This window comes from Ostrea edulis, chromosome 7, assembly GCF_947568905.1.
Source record: "Ostrea edulis chromosome 7, xbOstEdul1.1, whole genome shotgun sequence".
NCBI lineage: Eukaryota > Metazoa > Mollusca > Bivalvia > Ostreida > Ostreidae > Ostrea > Ostrea edulis.
In genome coordinates this window covers 56,435,653-56,456,901 of record NC_079170.1, presented here as the reverse complement: position 1 = coordinate 56,456,901, position 21,249 = coordinate 56,435,653, and the positions used below count along the sequence as shown (strand labels likewise).

The following is a 21,249-nucleotide window of genomic DNA, read 5'->3' as shown; positions in this document are numbered from 1 at the left end:
TTGGTAGATTCTCTAACAAATATCTCATTCCTATATATCATTATTTGGCTATGAGTATAGCACACACGTTTTCCAATTACAAATTCTGTAATTCATATATTTTAGACCACATCCATATTTTAAATGTAATAAAACAATTCACTTCATAGAGATTTCGATACAGAAATACTTGAGACCTACTTATTCCAACATCTTACATTCTCTTGTATCAAATGGCAGACACCAGCCCCCCCCCCCCCCCCCCCCCCCCCCCCCCAATAGTAAACTTAACGAACCTGGTGATTTAATTATGTCCTATGACCTTGCTATGTACATTTTCCCATAGTTGATACTTTTTAAGAGTATATTATTAATAAAGTAGCATTGTGTTTATCTACACATGAGTTTGAAAAATAAGTTTGTAAAGTTTTGAAAATATATAATCTTGTGATTCATTTAACTTTCCTGAGATTTATATCTATTTCCTGATATTTCTTTATTCTATATCAACTTTGCATATAGAGCTTTATTCAATTTATCTTCCTGATCATATGGAAGTTATAATTGATATATAGTAATGCACTGCAAGCATCTATCAAACAGACTCTCTCTCTCTCTCTCTCTCTCTCTCTCTCTCTCTCTCTCTCAACCATAATATATATAAACCACAGCATTATGTGATTTAAAAAAAAACCCACACAGGTTGGTTAGTAGATAAAGATATATATACATGTTCAAATCAAATCCAAATACAGTTAATTAGGTCAACTGATTAAATATGAAAGTCATTGGTTCATGAATGTGACCTTGAGATTGTAGGACAAGGTCATTTACAAGTTTCAATAGAATTTAGCATGTCATTAGAAAGTAATTGATGCACCCAGAAGGTAAATGTTCTTGACCTAAATTAGATCATTAGCCTAGTAATTAGATAGATTTTCGAAAATGTAGCTGAACATGAAAAAAATTGTGTTTTTGGTCAGGGCAGAAACAAAAAACTAAAAGTTGTTTAACTGATTTTATTTTTTTGAATAAAAATCTAACATTTGTTATTTCTTTCTATATGAAAGACCTTGCCTGATTGTGTTGCATTTCTGAAAAAAGTTAGCTAAAAAATCTATTGTTTTATTGAATTTTTGATTGTATACAATGCAAGGTATGTTGGTTGCCGTGACAACCATTTTTGCTGAGATATTTAAATTTCTTATTTCAACAAAATTATCTGTAAGCCTTTTTCATTTTCAAAAAAAGGGGGGGGGGTGATAATAAGACAAAAAATGTATTGACCTTGAAGACTAGTATTTTATTAATATATCATCTTAAGACCTCTAAACTATGGTAAAACATTATTCTAAATCAACATAAGTTCGGATTCGCATAGCTCTTTATGTTGCGATATCAGAATTTCTAGAATGCGGCTTTAATTTGTCTGACCTTGAAAAATATATTACCTTGAAAAATAATACTGAATCTTTTTCCTTAGACTTCTCTCCCATTCACCTATTCGATTGTTGATTTTAATGCTAGACCTGTGTTTTTTGATTGACCTTGTTTGTTGTTTAATCGTGTTCTTCTGGCAATCATTATTTTTCGCTGTTCACCATATCCGAATCATCAATGGTACGGACTACCTAATATTGTTTTGAACTTAATCACTCCATATCATTATCTTCCCACCATTTTATTCCATAATCACATTGTTTTGTAAGTTTTCCCTCTAAATTTATTTGATTTCTGTAATTTTCAAGAATAATTTTATTTTCATCCCGAGCCGACCATGGTACAAACTCTCTAAACCATAGTCAGTAAACACGCTTTACAACGAAACCACCGCCATTTTTATCACTCAGGCCATCATTAAAAATGATTTTGTTTGATGTACTCCGACCCACATTTTTCAATGTGGGTCGGTAGGTAGGTGTTTTTGTTTGTTTTTTAATGTCATGAAATTTTTTAATATTTACAAATGTAGTTTTAAAGTAAGGAGAATTTTCTATTTTTCAAGGGAACCAAAAAAAAAAATGAAATTTAAAATTGCTGAAAAAATGATCAGGTAGGAGCAAATTTGACGGGTCGGTCGGAGTACATCAAACAAATCAATTTTTATTTTTGGCCTCAGTACAACAGTGTATCACTCTTGTCATCAATGTAGTTTATCGATACTTGTCGTTTTTGCGTGTTATTTGTTTATGTAATATATGTCTCTTGATAAAGACGCGGGTTGCGTCGAAAATTTGAGTTTTAAATAACCAACAGTGTCGTGGCCTATTCAGTGCTTTTATATTTATATATATATATATATATAGTTTGTAAAAAAGAATTCAGTATTTGATACAGTAAATACATCCAATAATAAAAGTCAAGAAACACAAAACTTGAATAACATTTCACTGTTAGCGCTTTCGGCTTTAAAATTTTATAACTGTCTGAAGAGGCATTAAAGCCGAAAGCATGCACTAACAGTGAAATGTTATTCAAGTTTTGTGTTTCTTGACTTTTATTATTGGAGATATATATATATATATATATATATATATATATATATCCCCATTATATAGTAGTGCCTTGAACCTCAGTGCCACAGAACAGAAAATTTTAAAGATACTAGTAGTTACTGGTAAATTATGAAAAGAAGTATTAAGTATATAGGTATGATTCAGATGAACATTTTATCCATTACACATGTATTATATTTTCAGGCAGCCATTTTAACAGGTGCCAAGGAAAGTGAAATCCTGAATGGTGAAAATGAAATAGAATGTCTTTCAAAGACCATTTGCATAAAAGTAAGTTCATTAAATCTGTTATTCAAGTCTTTCCATCTTCTGTGGAAAGACCTTTTGTTTGCAATAATTTCCTTTTTGTTCAAAACCTTTAAAGGTATTTCAAAAACTCGTAGTCTATGATGCATGACTTGTGAAATCATGATCAGACATCAACCTGAGTGAGTAAAACTCATTTAGTACTGTAACGGGACAGTGTTTGCTGGGACTGAAGTAATATAACTCCCAAAGTACAAGTTCTGTCTTTATCAAAAGAACTCACTGTCATTAGTACTTGGGATCGGAAGAACTTATTATACTTAGAGATGGAACACACTGTTTTTGTTTTTGTTTTGCTCAGTTGTGATTCCCAGATTCTGTAAAGTTTACAAATTTATTAGGTCACCTGAGTAAACTCAGGTGACCTATTGCAGTTGGTTTTCGTGTGTCGTGCGTTAACAATTGAACATTTTTAACTTCTTCTTAATAACTACCAGTCCAATTCTTTTCAAATTTGTTATGAAGCATCATTGGGACAAGGGGGACATAATTGTAAATTTCAGGACTCCAGAACCCCTGGGGCCCTAGGGGCGGGGCAAAAACTGCCCAAAATTGACCAATTTTCAAAAATCTTCCTCTCAAGAACCACACACATTTAAGAAAAACTAAATGCATAGTGATGTAGAGCAGGAAGGCCTCTACCAAAATTGTAAATTTCATGATCCCCGGGGTAGGGGTAGGGGTTCTGACCCCAGGGTGGGGCCAAACTTGTTATATAGTGTTTATGTGTAAAACACTTTAATAACATCTTCTTTAATGCTATTGATACTAAATTGAAAGTAAATAGATATTTAGAAAGAATAGGTAGTCGTTTACCAAAATTGTGAATTTGATGATCCCAGGGGTAGGGGGTTTTGGTGTCCCTACCCCGGGGATCATTAAATTTAAAATTTCATGATCCTCAGGGTAAGAGTTTTTACTCCAAGGCGGGGCCAAACTTGGTATAGAGTGTTTATTGTAAACTATCATTCCAATTAATTTCAAATATGGTATGAAGCATCATTGGGACAAGGGGAGGCTAGAATTTGGCTTAGATATTTTAAGAACAGGAAATTTTTCTAGATTTTTAGTCCTTGGGACTAGTGATACTTTTAACTAATACTCAAGTGGCCCATAAGGCCAGTGGGTCTCTTGTTAGATTCTAACGTGGATAAGCTGTGACTGTTATCAAACAGCCCCCCCAAAAAATTAAGTATAGATCTTAATTATAGTGTTTTATTTTGATAATTTTACAGATCCCCAAGGATATTTGTCGCTCGATATAGGAGTTATGAGATTGATAACTATTCATTATCTTCACCTTTCATTTAACCATTGAGCTTGTATCTCTGCTGGTGGACAGTCTGTCTCTGAGAATACTTGTCGCTCGATATAGGAGTTAAGAGATTGATCACTGTCATCTTTACCTTTCATTTTATGCCATACTGTCATTTAATTTCATTATGCCATACTGTCATTTAATTTCATTATGCCATACTGTCATTTGATTTCATTATACCATACTGTCATTTAATTTTATTTAATTGTGTTTTATCAATGCATTCCTCTTCTTACCCTTGTAAAGTGCCTTAGAGTAATTCATTTTATAAGGCACTATATATATTTTATTATTAGTAGTAGTAGATATAATCAGTTGGGGTTTTAGACTTCTGATACTTCAATATTTGATGTCAGATTTGAAGTCCAGATCATGTATGATTTATAATATTTTTTAGTTTTTTTCTTCAGTTTTTCATTCAAATTTAATGATTTTGAGATTTGCTAAGAGGTCAAAGTCATCTTTCCGTCTACATTTATGTTAGAAGTTTTTTTTCTTTATAATTTTAAACATTCTTTCACTTTTCCAAGTGCTAAGAATGTGGAAAAACCTCTAATTGTTCGCAAACAAATAGGATTACAATTTGTATAGTTTTTTTTTGCTTGAATTACATTAAAACAAAATAAATGATGTAATAAAGTAATTATAGATAGTTAATAAAAATCTATTTGGAGTTATTAAACATTAAGTTAATTGCAGGGTTTGGATATCAACAAAGATTGTATATTATATCCAATATTCCAAGAGATGACCCCCTTTCCAGCACGAAGACAAGAAGTAATGAATTTATGTCCCAATCAAACTTGTATGGAGATGGATATATGTGAATGCACTGATATTGACAATCCAGATACTGCAAAGTGCTTAGCAAAGGTGAGTATTTACATGTACTACTTTAAGATATTACTGTCTTTTTTACAGTCCCTGAAATGTTCTACTTTCCCACTTGAACGGTGAGCGAACGGTCAACGCACGCAGAGCAAACTGTGAACGCGCGCAGAGTGAACGGTGAGCGCATGGTGAGCGCAAAATGGTCTATTCATTTGGTATATTTCAGATTTTCCCCTTGGATTGTACTTACTTGATAATCAGGTAGAGAATATATATATGAATACATCTAGTATTTGTTCATTTCTGTGCAAGTACTGGATGTATATTTCTCATGAAAATGATCGTAAATTTCACATCAATGCACGTAGCAATTATGCACAAACAAAAGAAAATATTAATTGATTACAGTATTACGTATCACAGGCACTTGTTTCTGTAAATGACTTATGACCTCTGTATTCTAATAACAACACAAGGTACCTAGCTTCAAATGACACAGAATGGCACCCCCTGAGAATGTCGGCCTTTTGAGCCTCCAGGGAATATGCGATGCAAATGTATTTACTACCGTTGTATTGTACAATCATTCAACTTAAAAACCATGTATGACATGACTGCATTCATTGCCTCTTATCGGCGAAAACTGCAACAAAACATGGATTTTCCGTTTTATACCACGAAGTGCTATGTACTGATATCGCGCAGAATACGTAGGCGATTTTGACTGGCTAGCACACTCTTCTAAAATTACGTTTGGAATTCTTTAGAGTTATTTATAGAAAGATAGAGCATCAGAGATGAATTAAAAATAACAGACAAAGGGATGATTTTAATGGTGACCATTAACCACAATTGATATTGTTTTATATAATTTAGTTACTAACATTAGGGGGGAAATGCTACAAAAAATAAAGGGTACTCCATCCCCCCATATTTTTTTTCCACAGATAACTATAATCCCCCCTTTCTGATTTTTTTTTTGCGGTGACAATTCCTCCAAAATGTGTGGATTCCTTGTCTCTCTCAACCCAATAGCAATTTCGATTGATGTAGTCGTTTCACGCTTTTCACAAGCTTTAGAGATTGGCCTTCTACTGGACTGGTATAATAAAATATACATTGTACTTATTATAAACAGTATAAGGCAAGTATAATGCTTACAAAAAAGCATGTTTACAATTACATAAATCGAAATTAGGATGGAATAGATGGGGAATCCACACATTTCGGAGAAATAATCGCCGGCCCAAAAAATCAGAAAAATCCATACTTCAGATGCCTGTGACATTTTCCATATCGGCACAGATCCGTAATATTAGGGATGCGGGGGAGGGGGTTCACTGGAGAAGTTGGAAGTTGCACATGGCTTGTTTAAATTTCCTGACAGACAATGATAAAGAGATCTTCAGAACCTTAATTAGTGTGTGTGTGTGGGGGGGGGGGGGGGGGGGGGTATAGTGTTCGTCATTGCTGTCTCAATTATTTCCCCTCAGGCTGGGAGGGGGGTGTCATTCTTTGCTACAGGGCTTCAATTTATAACTTTCAAGCTTACATGCATTAATATCTTCTCATTCACTACTACATAGTACTATCAAAAATAGTGGAGGGGCCATTCTCACACTTCAATGTAACAACAGGTACTTGTCACATCAATACATACCACAAAGTCAATAACACATCACTAAAAAACTTTCCTTGCTCTATTTTGCATACTTCCAAATAATCTTTTATCTGTATTTTCTCTGACTTTCCATAGATCTGCATGAAACATGCAATTGGCAGAATCATTGCTGTCTCAATTATTTCCCCTCAGGCTGGGAGGGGGGTGTCATTCTTTGCTACAGGGCTTCAATTTATAACTTTCAAGCTTACATGCATTAATATCTTCTCATTCACTACTACATAGTACTATCAAAAATAGTGGAGGGGCCATTCTCGCACTTCAATGTAACAACAGGTACTTGTCACATCAATACATACCACAAAGTCAATAACACATCACTAAAAAACTTTCCTTGCTCTATTTTGCATACTTCCAAATAATCTTTTATCTGTATTTTCTCTGACTTTCCATAGATCTGCATGAAACATGCAATTGGCAGAAATATTTCTCATACTAGTTAACGAAGTTGTATTTACAGTAAGTCATAATTTCATTATTATCTTCATCAGAAATGATTCCGACACAAAAATATTTTTAAATCTCCACTCGGGAAGTCTTAGCTTCTATCTTCTGATGACATGTAAAATCCCGAAACGTACGAACAGCTTTGGTTTTTTTGAGTAACTAAAAATAGCGTACAGCGTCTTCAATTCAAAATTTTTATTTTGTTAACAAAGCAATATTTTCAAGATTTTTTGGTAATAAACATCGTATCAATTTATTGTGATAATAAAACAATCAGACTTTATTTTTCAACACAACGAATATACAATTTTCATTCTTTGCGGTATCAGTACATAGCACTTCGTGGTATAAAACGGAAAATCCATATTTTGTTGCAGTTTTCTGCGATAAGAGGCAATGAATGCAGTCATGTCATACATGGTTTTTAAGTTGAATGATTGTACAATACAACGGTAGTAAATACATTTGCATCGCATATTCCCTGGAGGCTCAAAAGGCTGACATTCTCAGGGGGTGCCATTCTGTGTCATTTGAAGCTAGGTACCTTGTGTTGTTATTAGTATACAGAGGTCATAAGTCATTTACAGAAACAAGTGCCTGTGTTACGTATACAGATACATACATGAAAAATAGAAACATATATTTCATAATATTTAGAATTCTTGATGTTTTCATAAATCATGAATATTGGTGTGTTATCGGTATACTACATGTATTATATATTTTGACTTAAGATGCATAGTATTTAATTTCTTAATACAAGAGTCTAAACGATGCATGTGAACTAAAGATAGTCTAGTAATTAGCACCAAGAATTTACAGATATACATGCGTGACTTCCAAATTTACGATCGCGGTCGTTTGGATTACATGCAATTAAAAACATCTCCGAAAGAAATCTAGATAAAATGCATTAAACAACCAACACGGGTAGAACGGGTACCTCATGTTGACACCTGAACGCTTGTAAATAGTATAAAAGGTTTATTCCACCGTAGATTTTGCGTAATTCCATGTATAGTATATCGGCCTGAGGAAATAATCCCAGAATTAATGTACGTACGTACAAAATAAATAGTGTGACCATGAATTTACATTTAGATTGTGCAATATTTGTATATTTTTTATGCAGATAAAACTGTTTATTTTACTGAACTATACGTATATCATAAGTGGGGCAAAATTATATGAGAAATATTTCATCTTTATATTAGAGACAAACTATTCAAAAGTTTCGAATTTGGGGAAAGGAGTAAATACATTTATTGACAATGTCTCTCATAAATATAGGCGTAAAATAATCAGAAATACTTGTCAAATCGTCAAATCAATTTGACATTTGGGCACAAATGTGCATTGAAATGTACCGTGTAGCATCGGATTTTTTTAAGAAAGAAAGGGGGTAGGGGATTAAGAAAAATAATAAACTTATATAGAATTTGTGTCAAGTGAGACAAAATGAAATCTGATAAATTGTACTTTTGCCCAAACTTGAAAATGTTACAATGATAATTCGGGTGGGGGCGAGGTATTTTTAACTGAAACTGCCTCATTTTCGTATATGTACCAGCACTCGTTGCTCGTTCTTCGCTATATGTACATGTAAAATTCATAACCGAAGGCTCTTGCATTTTTCTATCATTCAGAACTTCTCCCACTTTTTACCCAAACAATACTTGTGTTTTGTAATGATAATAACAATGATTTATTCTATTCTTTAATTGATACTGATAAGTGATTTGCAGTTTTCCTTGAATTTTCACAGTTGATAATCCTGATATTTGTACTTTATGAATCAAATTTCTGATATAATAAGAAAGTTTACTTTCACTCTTATGCGCACGTTCCTTTTTAAGCGCTAAGCGTAGCTTAAGCCCTTATTGCCGCCAGTTGGATTTTGCTTTCGTCATCATGTTTCCGGTTTATCGCCACCTATAGGCGAATTTATGCATCGCTGTGGTCAAGTCGTGTTTAAAGTAGTCGTAATTTTGCAACCGATCTAGCACGGGGATAACATTCATATCTGCAGTTACATTTTTTCCCCGGAAATACAGTTCGTTGAACAGTGAATAAAATATGTATAAAAAGGGTGATATTTTTGTCCTCATTCTTGGGGAAAGTGAGACACAGATGCAGGTCATTCTTCAGTTAAAATTCCCATTTGAATCTGCATCTCTAATAATTAAAGTGATTCAAAATCTAAAATTGAATAAGAATATGTATTATGAAACCGGTTTAGCTGGGTGCCTTTGCATTGTTACCTTCGCATGGCGCTTAGAGGCCAGGAAAATCAATTTGCATTGTACAATCTATAATTAGAAGCCATGTCATTAAGCTATACACGAATCAGCAGGGTTTTCCACGTGTTTTGGCTGCTGTTCCGACTCAGTAAAATTTTTGTCCGACGCAGCAAAAATGTGTGCAACACAGTAAAAACTTAATTGATCCGCATCCATCGTGAACGAGAAAGAATTTATGCACGATTATGCTTTGACAGCGAAGGACAGAGATCGGTGTCTCAGAAGGATGATATTGCGTAACTGCTTACACCTTCCCCGATCTTATATGTAAGTCGGTCATGCAGAAATTTAGAGGATGCAACGGTGTAACTTAAGCTTACTTTATTATTTCTAAATGACCAAGATAGTCTTCAGAATCATCGTCAACACAATCAAATTTGATTTCGTGATTTAGTTTTAAAAATGAGACTAAAAATAATAGTCTTGGGGCAAGGAAAAGATAAAAGGTACAACATTATATTATATCATATTATATTATATTATATTATGGAAGACAATACCCCGGTTTCAAGTATTCTAAACACCGCGTGGAATTTTACGAGGGCTGTATACTGAAATACATATGTTTAGAACACTAGTGTTAGATAAACATTGCCATTGTGTCAAGCATGAATGTGAAATGGTTTGCGGTCCACAACACGCTACATACAACGAAAAGTAATCGTGTTTTCAATTTCTTTGTACTTCAAACAAACAATTGACAATGACATGCATATGCTACATGTATTTCCGAACGTACAAATGATGAAGAAGGGGGAGGGGCATGGATGTACTGTCGTTGTTCCCTGTCCCTACATTTTGTTTTCGCTGAACGATCTTTTCTTATAAAAAAGATGCATTTAGTTTTTTAGTGAGATGCCTCTTCATTATTTCTTAAAGTGGTTTGAACATTACCGTTTGAAAATTACTTTTGTAACTTTTCAGTGCCTAGTTTGGGATTCTCATTTAGCTACATTTACATGTTGTAAATTTTGCATATTTATTGCGAGTCACTTCTGTTACGTTTTTTTTTTTTTCATATTAGAACTCCTACACAAGCTTCGAATCTTATGGTTTTTTGCTAATGTTATTAGAATTTTCATATAAAGAACTGTTTTATAAAATTAAAACAATAGCAATGTGTATTATGTCTCATTCAGACAAACGGATGAGTCTCCTTTGCAATATGAATATGAGCTTTTACACAAGAAGTGTAATTCACACAAGTTGATGAGTACAACGTTTAATGTACCTGTGTACAAACTCTTGGGTTTTTTTTTGTTTTTGTTTTTAGATTTACGTATAACAAACAATTACTACAATTGCTAAATTTAAATCCATGCATATATGTTAGTCTAATTCATCATCATATTTGAATTAGTATTATCCTCTTGCACTAACTTTCATGTTAAAAATGAGCTATCTCCACTCTTGTTGATGACGCAGTATTCAGTTTCAAAGTAATATTACACATGTATGATGAACATCTTTTCTAAATAACTTCCTAAATTTTGTTTTCAGTTATACATGTATTTATCGGACTTATTTGGATTCAGATTCTCTCCAACCTGATTTTGAATTGAAAATAACTTCATTATTGATTTTAAAAAATAATTCCACTTTCATGGTTTGATTGCTATTTACAGATAATTATGTACTGGATTCTGTAGTACAAGTCATACAGATGCATGTTTATGTGTGTATTTAAATGATTTCTGGTAAGGTAATGAGATGGATGTAAAGCGTTTCATTATTGGTGTGTTTTGACAGGTGGCATTTGTTAGTGTATGTGGTTATGTGTAATTTTCTTTTTTGTCCAGTTTGTTTGTTCCTTTCTATTATAAGTGACTTACATATATGTATCAAACTATTGATTTGTTTCATTTCAGTTGTATTCTAAAAATATTTCATACACTATTTAACTGGAACACAACAGTAAGTTAGTTGCGTAATAACAATTGAACACTTTATACTGAAAACTACCATTACAACTGTTTTCACATTTTCTACCAAAAGTGTTCTTCTCTATAACATCACATCTGTAGAAGAAAAAAAATGCATAGTCATGTAGAGCATTTACATGTAATGATCCAGGGACCGGAGCAGAGCGGATCAGAAACCCTTGCCATGGGAAGATGGGTGGGAGCTAAACAGGGTATAAAGTGTTCATTTGTCAAATATTTGAATAATATAGCCTTAAATGCTATTGATTGATTGTATCTTGTTTAACGTTCTTCTCAATAATTTTTAATTCATATGGAGACGTCACCAAGACCGGTGAAGGGCTTCAAATTTAGGCCTATGATCGGCGCTTACGGCCATTGAGCAGTGAGGGTTCTTTAGCGTGCCACACCTACTGTGACACGGGACATCCATTTTAAAGGCCATCTCCGAGGACCCTTGACATTCACACCTGATGCCAAGAGTTTGGTGATGGAACTGTCACTACCTGTTTAACGAACTAGGTCTGTCGCGGCCGGGATTCGAACCCCGACCGCCCACATACAGAGCGAACACTTTACCTCTGGACCACCGCAGCGGTGGTAATGCTATTGATACTAAATTCTGATTATAGATATTTAATAAGAACAGGTGTCCTTTACCAAAATTGTAAACTTCATAATCCAAGGACAAGGTTTTAGTTTAGTGTGGGATCAAAATTATCATAGTGACCATTGTTTTAACAACATCATATAAAATTTATATTTCAACGTGTTGAAAAGTTTCAGGACATTGCTTCCAATCCATATTTGTTATTTTCTTACAGAAAATGTACTACTTAGTTATGCGAAAATAAAGAATAATGCATAAACCTTTTTTTAATGTTGTTCCTGCTCATTAACATTACATACAGAATTCATGAAGTCAGTTTAGCGCTTTTCAGTACTTTCAGTACTTTGATTTCATTTTTGCCTTGCTATGAAAATCGATCCTTTGACTTTGGTATTCCGAATGACAGTGAACGGTGAATGCTTTGTGAACAGTGAACTGTAAACGGAGAGTGCACGGTGAACACACGGAGAGCGAACGGTGAATGCACGGAGAGCGAACGGTGAACGCACGGTGAGCGAACGGTGAACGCACGGTGAGCGAACAGAAAAATGGTAAAGTAGAACGTTTCAGGGACTGTAGGTCACCTGAGCCACTCAAACCATAACTATGCATGCCCACCCATCACAATTATTTTGTTTGAAGTATGAGTAATTACAATGTTTTAATGAAACTGAATAGTAAGAGAAAACCATACAAGTAACAGTAAAAGCGTCTACCAAACTTGTGCAATACATGGTCCCTGGGTCAGGGTTCAGGGCCTAGGACGGGGCTAATATGGCCATATAGGGAAAATGTATTAGATTTTAAAAAATCTTCTTCTCTACTGCCATATATATTTGAGAAAAACTAAATGCATGATTATGGTGTCCATGAATCTCTCTACCTAAATTGTGAAATTAATGGCTCCTGGGTCAAGAGTTCAGGGCCTTGGGCAGTGCCAATATGGCCATATTAGTGAAAATTCATTAAATCTTAGGAAATCTCTCTACAGCCATCATCGTCGCAAACCACAGGTTATTGTTTCAATTTCACAATGGAACGGAATGAAACTATAACCCGAGGTTTGTGATGATGTACTGCGATATATATTTGAGAAAAACTAAATGCAAAATTATGATGTCCATGAATCAGGGTTCAAGCCCTAGAGCAGAGCCAATATGGCCATATAGTGAAAATGTATTAAATAATAGAAAATCTTCTCTACTGGCATATATATAATTATACATATGAGAAAAACTAAGTGCATGATTATGATGATGTTCATGAAGCTCTCTACTAGTCTATATTATGAAATTCATGGCTCCTGGGCAGGGACAATATGAACACGTAATAAAAATTTATAAAAATCTAGTTTTGTAGATTCCTTTTAATCAATGTGATTGTGAGTATAGGTATGTATGTGTGTCTTTCATGTAAATTCACTCTCAACATGTTCAGATTGATACTAAATCCACAGAAACACTTAGATACCTCATGGAGGTTTTGAGGTTTATGCTTAAAAACCACTAGGGTAGTGCATAACAGGCGTCTCGCTGAAATTTACATGAAAGCTTCCTGACATAGTGCAGATTCAAGTTTCTTAAAATCATGGCTCCGGGGGTAAGATGGGGCCACAATAGGGAATCAAAGTTTTACATACAAATATATAGGAAAACTCTTTAAAAATCTTCTCAAGAACCACAGAACTAGAAAAGCTGATATTTACGTGAAAGCTTCCTGACATGGTGCAGATTCAAATTTGTTAAAATCATGGCCCCTGGGGGTAGGATGGGGCCACAATAGGGGATCATTTTACATACAAATATGAAGGGAAAATCTTTAAAGATCTTCTCAAGAACTACTGGGCCAGGAAAGTAGAAATTTACATGAAAGCTTCCTGAAATAATGCAGACTCGAGTTTGTTAAAATCATGGCCACTGGGGGAAAGATGGGGCCACAATAGTGGATCAAAGTTTTACATAAAAGTATATAGGGAAAATTTTTAAAAATGTTCTCAAGAACCACTGAGCCAGAAAAGCTGAGATTTACATGAAAACTTCCTGACATAGTGCAAATTCAAGGTTGTTAAACTCATGACCCCTGGGGCTAGGATGGGACCTCAGTAGGGGATCAAAGTTTTACATACAAATATATAGGGAAAATCATTAAAAATTTTCTGAAGAAGAATCACTGGGCAAGAAAAGTTTATATTTACATGAAAGCTTCCTGACATAGTGTAGATTCAAGTTTGTAAAAATTATAACCCCCAGGAGTAGTTTAGGACCACAATAGGGATCAAAGTTTTACATGTGAATATAACAGGAAAAATCTTTAAATATGGGCCAAGTTGACTCAGGTGAGCAATGTGGCCCATGGGCCTCTTGTTTATTGTGTTTTTAATGTCACGGCAATGTTCGTGACTTTGGGGAATAATCTGACACAATATTTTGTTATTAAATCATTTGCTTTTAATGAACATAATTATGACAGAATAATTGATGATATTACAGAATCCTGTAATTTTGAAGATTAAGGATATAATGTAGTACAAAACTTACCTTGTTTGCACTTTAGGCCAAAATTGAATTTCCTATGGCAATATCATTTTATCCACATATGAAAAACATTAAGGATGTTATAGAAAAACATTAAAAATGTTATAGAATCTTGAATACTTGAAAATAACAGAGAAGAACTTATTATTCCGAAGACATTGATCTACCGTTCACATTCAATCTGCTTAATACTACAAACCATTAATTTTCTCATATTTTATTTCCTCGGGACAAAGGAGTAACTGAGATTGTATAACGGTAATATATATTGTGATATCAATACAATTTTTTTTCCTATTTCTTTATCTATATACTTTATAAGTGGCACATACATATGTACTTCTACATGCATTCAAATTAATATCGATAGTATTAATACTGTCATTTTCTTATTGAAGCAACGGTCGTCGCTAGCGCAATGTTTAGCGTGTTCGATTTTCACGTGGGCGACCCGGGTTCGATCCCCAAAATACCTGTACTTTTTCAAATTATTTTTTCTACGTTTTTATCATTACTTTCATGTTTGGTATTATTCAATGGCCAAATTATGTATTATTTCCTTTGTTCTTATGTAAATTAGAATTATCATGTAGGTTCCCAAAATAATTGGGCTCACGTTCGCATCTAATCTGCTAAATACTCTGCCAATTATTGTCTGCTATAAACTTTTCACATTTTCATCTTCTCAAAAAGCACTGACCTTAATCAAACCAAGCTTGGCATTTCCAGTTTGCCCAAAGGAAAAGCCACACCTATTTTCAAAAGAAAATTATTAAGAAAGAAAATGTTTCTTCAAACAAATGTGATGAATTAAAAAGAACTCGTCCTGTATATTTAACAGAAATGTATGCACTACAGTAAAACGTATAACAAATGAAGAATTTAAGGACACGGAAAGAATGAAAGACCTTCTTGTTGCCATGGCAACAAGTTTCTAGTTATTATTATTATTTTTTTGACCAAATTTTGTGCAGGACTTTTTTCTCGAAAACTATACAGTGGTTTTCTGTGAAACTTTCAGGAAAAATGCATTATATTATGAACTTTGTTTATCACAAAAAAAATTGGTTCTGGAGAAAGCTTCCTGACATAGAGTAGATCCAAGTTTGTGTAATTCATGGTCCCTGGGGGTCGGATGGGGCCAGAATAGGGGATGAAAGTGTTGTATGCTATTTAGGGAAAATATTTAAAAATATCTTTTGAACTATTTAAGCTAGAGCTTTCATAATTGTATATACATTCTTTATGGTAAGATCTTTCATGCGATGCAGTGGTGTGTGATCTTGTGACCTTGCCCTGGAAGTTGGACCTACTTTTGCTAAAATTCTTACAATACTTTTTAGCTCACCTGAGTCCGTTGTCTGTCGTCGTCGTCGGCATCTTAAACTTTTCACATTTTCGACTTCTTCTCAAGAACTGCTGGGCCAATTTCAACAAAACTTGCCACAAAGCATCCTTGGGTGAAGGGCTTTCAAATTTATTCAAATGAAGGGCCATGTCCCTTTCAAAGGGGGAGATAATCACAAAAATGCAAAAATAGGGTGGGGTCATTTAAAAAATTTCTGGGCCAGAAAAGCTGAGATTTACATGAAAGCTTCCTGACAAAGTACAGATTCAAGTTTGTAAAATCATGGGCCCTGGGGGTTGGATGGGGTCACAATAGGGGATCAAAATTTTACATTCAAATATATAGGAAAAATCTTTAAAAATCTTCTTCTCAAGAACCACTGAGCCAGAAAAGCTGATATTTACATGAAAGCTTTCTGACATATTTCAGATTTCAGTTTGTTAAAATCATGGCACCCAGGGGTAGGATGGGGCCACAAGGGAGGGATCAAAGTTTTGCATACAAATATATAGGGAAAATCTTTAAATATGAGCCAAGAAGACTCAGGTGAGCGATGTGGCCCTTGGGCCTCTTGTTTTATAAATCCGACCGGGCTTGGTTCAACTTTGAAAACTCATAATATTTCTGAATTTTGACCATTTCTTTTCAATTTCTGTTTAAAATATATTTTTCTGATATATCTTTTTTCTAATTGAAGATTAGAAATTTTGAAGATTTTATTCATAGATTTAAAAAATATTAGCAAATAACGTTTTAAATTTTTATAAATCTTTTTTTTATTTAAAAAATTAGAACGTCTATCTGAGTCGTTTAGGCATATGTTTTCTTAGATATTCATATTATGCATCAAATCACAGCGAATTTTGGACCCCAGAGTATCGTATTTGCAAACAAAGCAAAATTTTTTCATTATTCCAAAATGGATCACAAAAAATTCATATAAAATACTTGAGAGCTTATATCACTCTTTCGGTGGTGAAATCATATTTCATAAGAGGTGTTTTAACAAATCATTAAATAAAATTTTAGTCTAATGAGCTACCTTAATGTTAACGAACTTTTCAGTCAAATAAAATACCAACGCTCTAAGTTAAGGTATTATGAACATCTTGGGGCATTGTAAATGGCAAAATTCAAACTTTGATGTTTTACTAAATCATCAGGGGCCATCTGTCACAGCTAAAGTGGTGAGGTCCTTTTTAGCTCACCTGATCCAAAGGCTCAAGTAAGCTTTTCTAATCAAAATTTGTCTGTTGTCTGTCAGCGTTGTTGTAAACTTTTCACATTTTCATCTTCTTCTCCAGAACCACTGGGTCAATTTCAACCAAACTTGGCCAAAAGCATCCTCAGGTGAAAGGCTTTCAAGTTTGAACAAATGAAGGGCCATGCCCCCTTCAAAGGGGAGATAATCACAAAAATGCAAAATTAGGGTAGGGTCATTTAAAAATCTTCTTAAGAACCACTGGGCCAGAGGAGTTGACATTTACATAAAAGCTTCCTGACATAGTACAGATTCAAGTTTGTTCAAATCATGGCCCCCAGGGGTAGGATGGGGCCACAATAGGGGATCAAAGTTTTACACAGAAATATATAGGGAAAATCTTTAATAATCTTCTTCTCAAGAACTAATGAGCCAGAAGAGCTGACATTTACATGAAAGCTTCCTGACATAGGGCAGATTCAAGTTCCTCAAAATCATAACCCCTGGTGATAGGTTTGGACCACAATAGGGGATCAAAGTATTACATGCAAATATATAGGGATATTTTTTTGCATATGAGCCCAGGTTACTCAGGTGAGTGATGTAGCCCATGAGCCTCTTGTATTAAGGAATGAATAGTGAAATTTGTTGAAAATCTTTCACATCAGGAACTCTTGAGTTAGGAAGGGGCCACATTTGGGGTTCAAAGTTTTTCAGGAATACAAAGAACTTTTTTTTCCCAAAATAATCTTCTAAAAACCATAAGGGTGCAGTTTGTCAGAGTAATATACATTTTGTACAAGTATCCTCATGTACTTATAAGTCCTCAGTACCCCATGCTTATCGTAAGAGGTGACTAAATTAATGGGGTGATCCTTGGATGAGACAGCAAAAACTGAGGCCCCGTGTTACAGCAGGTGTGGCCCATTATATTCCCTCCCTGCTCAAAGGCCGTAAGCTATGAGCAGACTAAGGCCTAAATTTTGCAGCCCTTCAACAGCAATGGTGACATCTCCACATAAGTGAAAAATTCTCTAGAGGGAGGTGAAACAATAACATCACGCCATAACACAATTGGCCAACCAACCTATTCTTACTAATATGACATCTGGATGGGGACACAATAAAGATTTAAAGTTTTACATAAGAATACAAGTATTAAGGGAAATTCTTTGAAAATCTTTTCAAGAACCACAAGAGATCACTGTATCAAATTGATATGAACACATCCTCATTAAGTGTACATTGAAATTTATACACACCTTAACACTTGGGCCACAATAGAGGTTTAGTTTTACATAGGAATACATAGGAAAACTCTTCAAAAATCTTCTCAAGAAGTACCAAAGTACAACTTTTCAATTCAATATTCAAGCATACATACATATAAATCAAGTTTGTTCACACCATGAACTCCAAGAGGTTTGCGGCATAATTGAAATTTAATGTTTTGTATGGGGAAATACAATATCAGGGTTGTGATTTTTCCTCTTTTCAGAGGAAATCCTCCGATTGGCTCAATTTTTGAAAAAATGAAACACTCTGGGTTTGATCTAAAGTGGCAGAAAATGGTATTTTTCCAGGTAGGGTGAGGTGTTGTTTTCCTCTGATTTCTGAGGAATTCAGTCACCTCCCTGGGTTACTATTATGACCCTTGTTGATGGGTTATCAGTAGTTTTGTTTATACATTTACTTGAATTACTTTGTGTCATCTATTTTCTTTTTAAAATTAGATTGTGATGAGAGACTTGCCAGAAAAGGGATGTGTATCGACTACATTTCACTTAAGAAGGTATGGGCTGTTTTACTCTGTTCATTACATTAAGAAAGTTATAGCGTAGAAATGGTGCAGCAGGCTGGGTTGGGACAAAATATTTTTAGTTGTGAACAGGCCACTAGATGATTTGCATTAAACAATAAGAATTGAATGATTTGAATAGTGGCATGATCATAACCATTCAGTAAATATATTTTCAGTCTTTTTCAACTTCTTGATAACTACCACTCCAATTCTTTTCAAATTTAGTATGAAGCATCTTTGGGACAAGAGGGACAAAAATTATAAATTTCAGGACTCCTGCACCCCTGGGGCCCTAGGGGCAGGGCAAAAACTGCCCAAAATTGACCAATTTTCAAAAATCATCTTCTCAAGAACTGCACACATGTAAGAAAACCTAAATACATAATGATGTAGAACAGGAAGGTCTCTATCAAAATTGTAAATTTCATGATCCCCGGGGTAGGGGTTCTGACCCCAGGGTGGGGCCAAACTTACTATATAGTGTTTATGTGTAAAACACTGAAATAATGTCTCCTTTAGTGCTATTGATACTAAATTGAAACTAATTGGATATTTAGAAAGATCAGGTAATCCTTTACTAAAATTGTAAATTTGATGATCCCAGGGGTAGGGGCTTTGGTATCAGGGTGGGGCCAAAATAATGGTCAGTTATTAAATGTGAGAACAATAGAAATTTTTAACTTCTTCTTGATAACTATCTTTCCAGTTCTTTTCAAATTTGGTATGAAGCATCTTTTGAACAAAGGGGACATAAATTGTAAATTTTAGGATTCCTGCACCCCAGGGGCTTCCCAAAATTGACTAATTTTCACTCTAGAACCACACGTGGAGGGGGGGGGACAACTAAATGCATAATGATGTAGAACAGGAAGGCCTCTATCAAAATTGTAAATATCTTGATCCCCGGGGTAGGGGTTCTGACCCCAGGGTGGGGCCAAACTTAGTATATAGTGTTTATGTGTAAAACACTTAAATAACATCTTAAGGTACGTAGCTCATTACACTAAAATTTTATGGCTCATTAAAATACCTCTTATGAAGTATGAGTTCACCATCGAAAGAGTGATACAAGCTCTCAATTATTTTATATGAATTTTTTGAGATTTTTCCCAGAATGATAAAAAAGGTGTTTTGTTTGCAAATAAGAGATTCTTGAGTCCAAATTTCGCTGTGATTTGGTACATAATATGAATATCTGATAAAACAAAGTTTACAGACAAAAGACGATTAGAAAAGCTCACTTGATATGAAAATCATACCACTATTATGCATGAATGTCTGTATATTCCTAATTAGGATAGAAATTTCCTACTGCCTATATTTTAGTACATGTTTTACATTGCAGGGAGGGATCATTACACATAACATGTCGAGAGGAAACTTCACAAAAGGTGGAGCAAGTGACAGTAGATATTTGCAGCTACTAAAGCTATAGGAACACAACTATGCAAGTGCATGGATGCCTTTCAGTCCAGATGTCTGCAAAATTGCTCTTTATATTGACAGTATCAGTCATTATTCATACTTCAATTTCTGTCATTGTTAAAACAACTTTCTTTGAAATTGTATTGAAATGGTTTTTTAACTAATTTGATTCAGTACATTAAAATTATAATTATATTGATGGATACCCACTTAGTGTGAATAAAGGTGACTGTCTTCTAACAATCTGTTGGAATTTTTCATGGCCTCCTTTGTTAGTTGACCTATTTCACCGTGTACAACCCCACATTTGGGGGTGTGGAATAGTCACCTTAGGGGGTACGGAATTCGAAGCGTGTTTTACTAGACAAGTTGACATATTTAGCTTGGTTACAGCTATAGAGACAAAACTAGTCTTATATTAACATACAACGGAACACAGTGATGTCCCCGCTTACTCTTGCTCGTTTCCCACCTTGCAGTTTGTGCTAGAAATAGGTGAACAATTCAACAATATTCGGCAACCACACGCAAAGATGCAAATTTGATCGATATTTCATTTTGGCGAAATTTTTTATTATACTGCCACTCCACATAATATAACTAATACGCTTGGGTTCTACACATAACGCTGTAGCAGATACTTCCATAATTTCCGAAATTTCATGTCAAATTAACGGTGAAAACCTCAATTTCAGTGTGTGCCACTAGGGGGTACAGCTTTCAGTGGAGGTAGGGGGCAATGAACCAATCATAATGTGATGAGTTTAAGAAAGTGTCATTTGGATTTGAGATTAATATCAAACCATCTTTGCAATGTAGTCATTCTTTGATTTGAAATGCTGCTTGTATGTAAATGTAGTCGGTACATTAACAATAATTTGTCCGTCTTTGCCCAACTGCCTATTTTGTATTGCTTATAGGAGTTATGAGATTGATCACTGTTCGTTATTTTCACCTTTCATCATCAAGATGTTCCAAAATTGGGTTTCAAAACCGACGTCATCTAAGAAAAGGAAAATTGTTTTGGGGC

General features: G+C 34.4%; 1 protein-coding gene across 1 annotated transcript in view; it reads left to right on the top strand.

Annotated features, from left to right (window-relative positions):
- Positions 1-20,459, top strand: part of LOC125653324 (heat shock 70 kDa protein 14-like) — a 100,798-nt gene extending 80,339 nt beyond the window's left edge. The window contains exons 11-14 of the mRNA XM_048882752.2: positions 2,679-2,765; positions 4,819-4,992; positions 18,727-18,785; positions 20,140-20,459. Coding sequence (XP_048738709.2) covers positions 2,679-2,765; positions 4,819-4,992; positions 18,727-18,785; positions 20,140-20,221 — 402 coding nt within the window. The 3' untranslated portion in view covers positions 20,222-20,459. The remainder of the gene's footprint in view (positions 1-2,678; positions 2,766-4,818; positions 4,993-18,726; positions 18,786-20,139) is intronic.
- Positions 20,460-21,249: the final 790 nt, after the last annotated feature.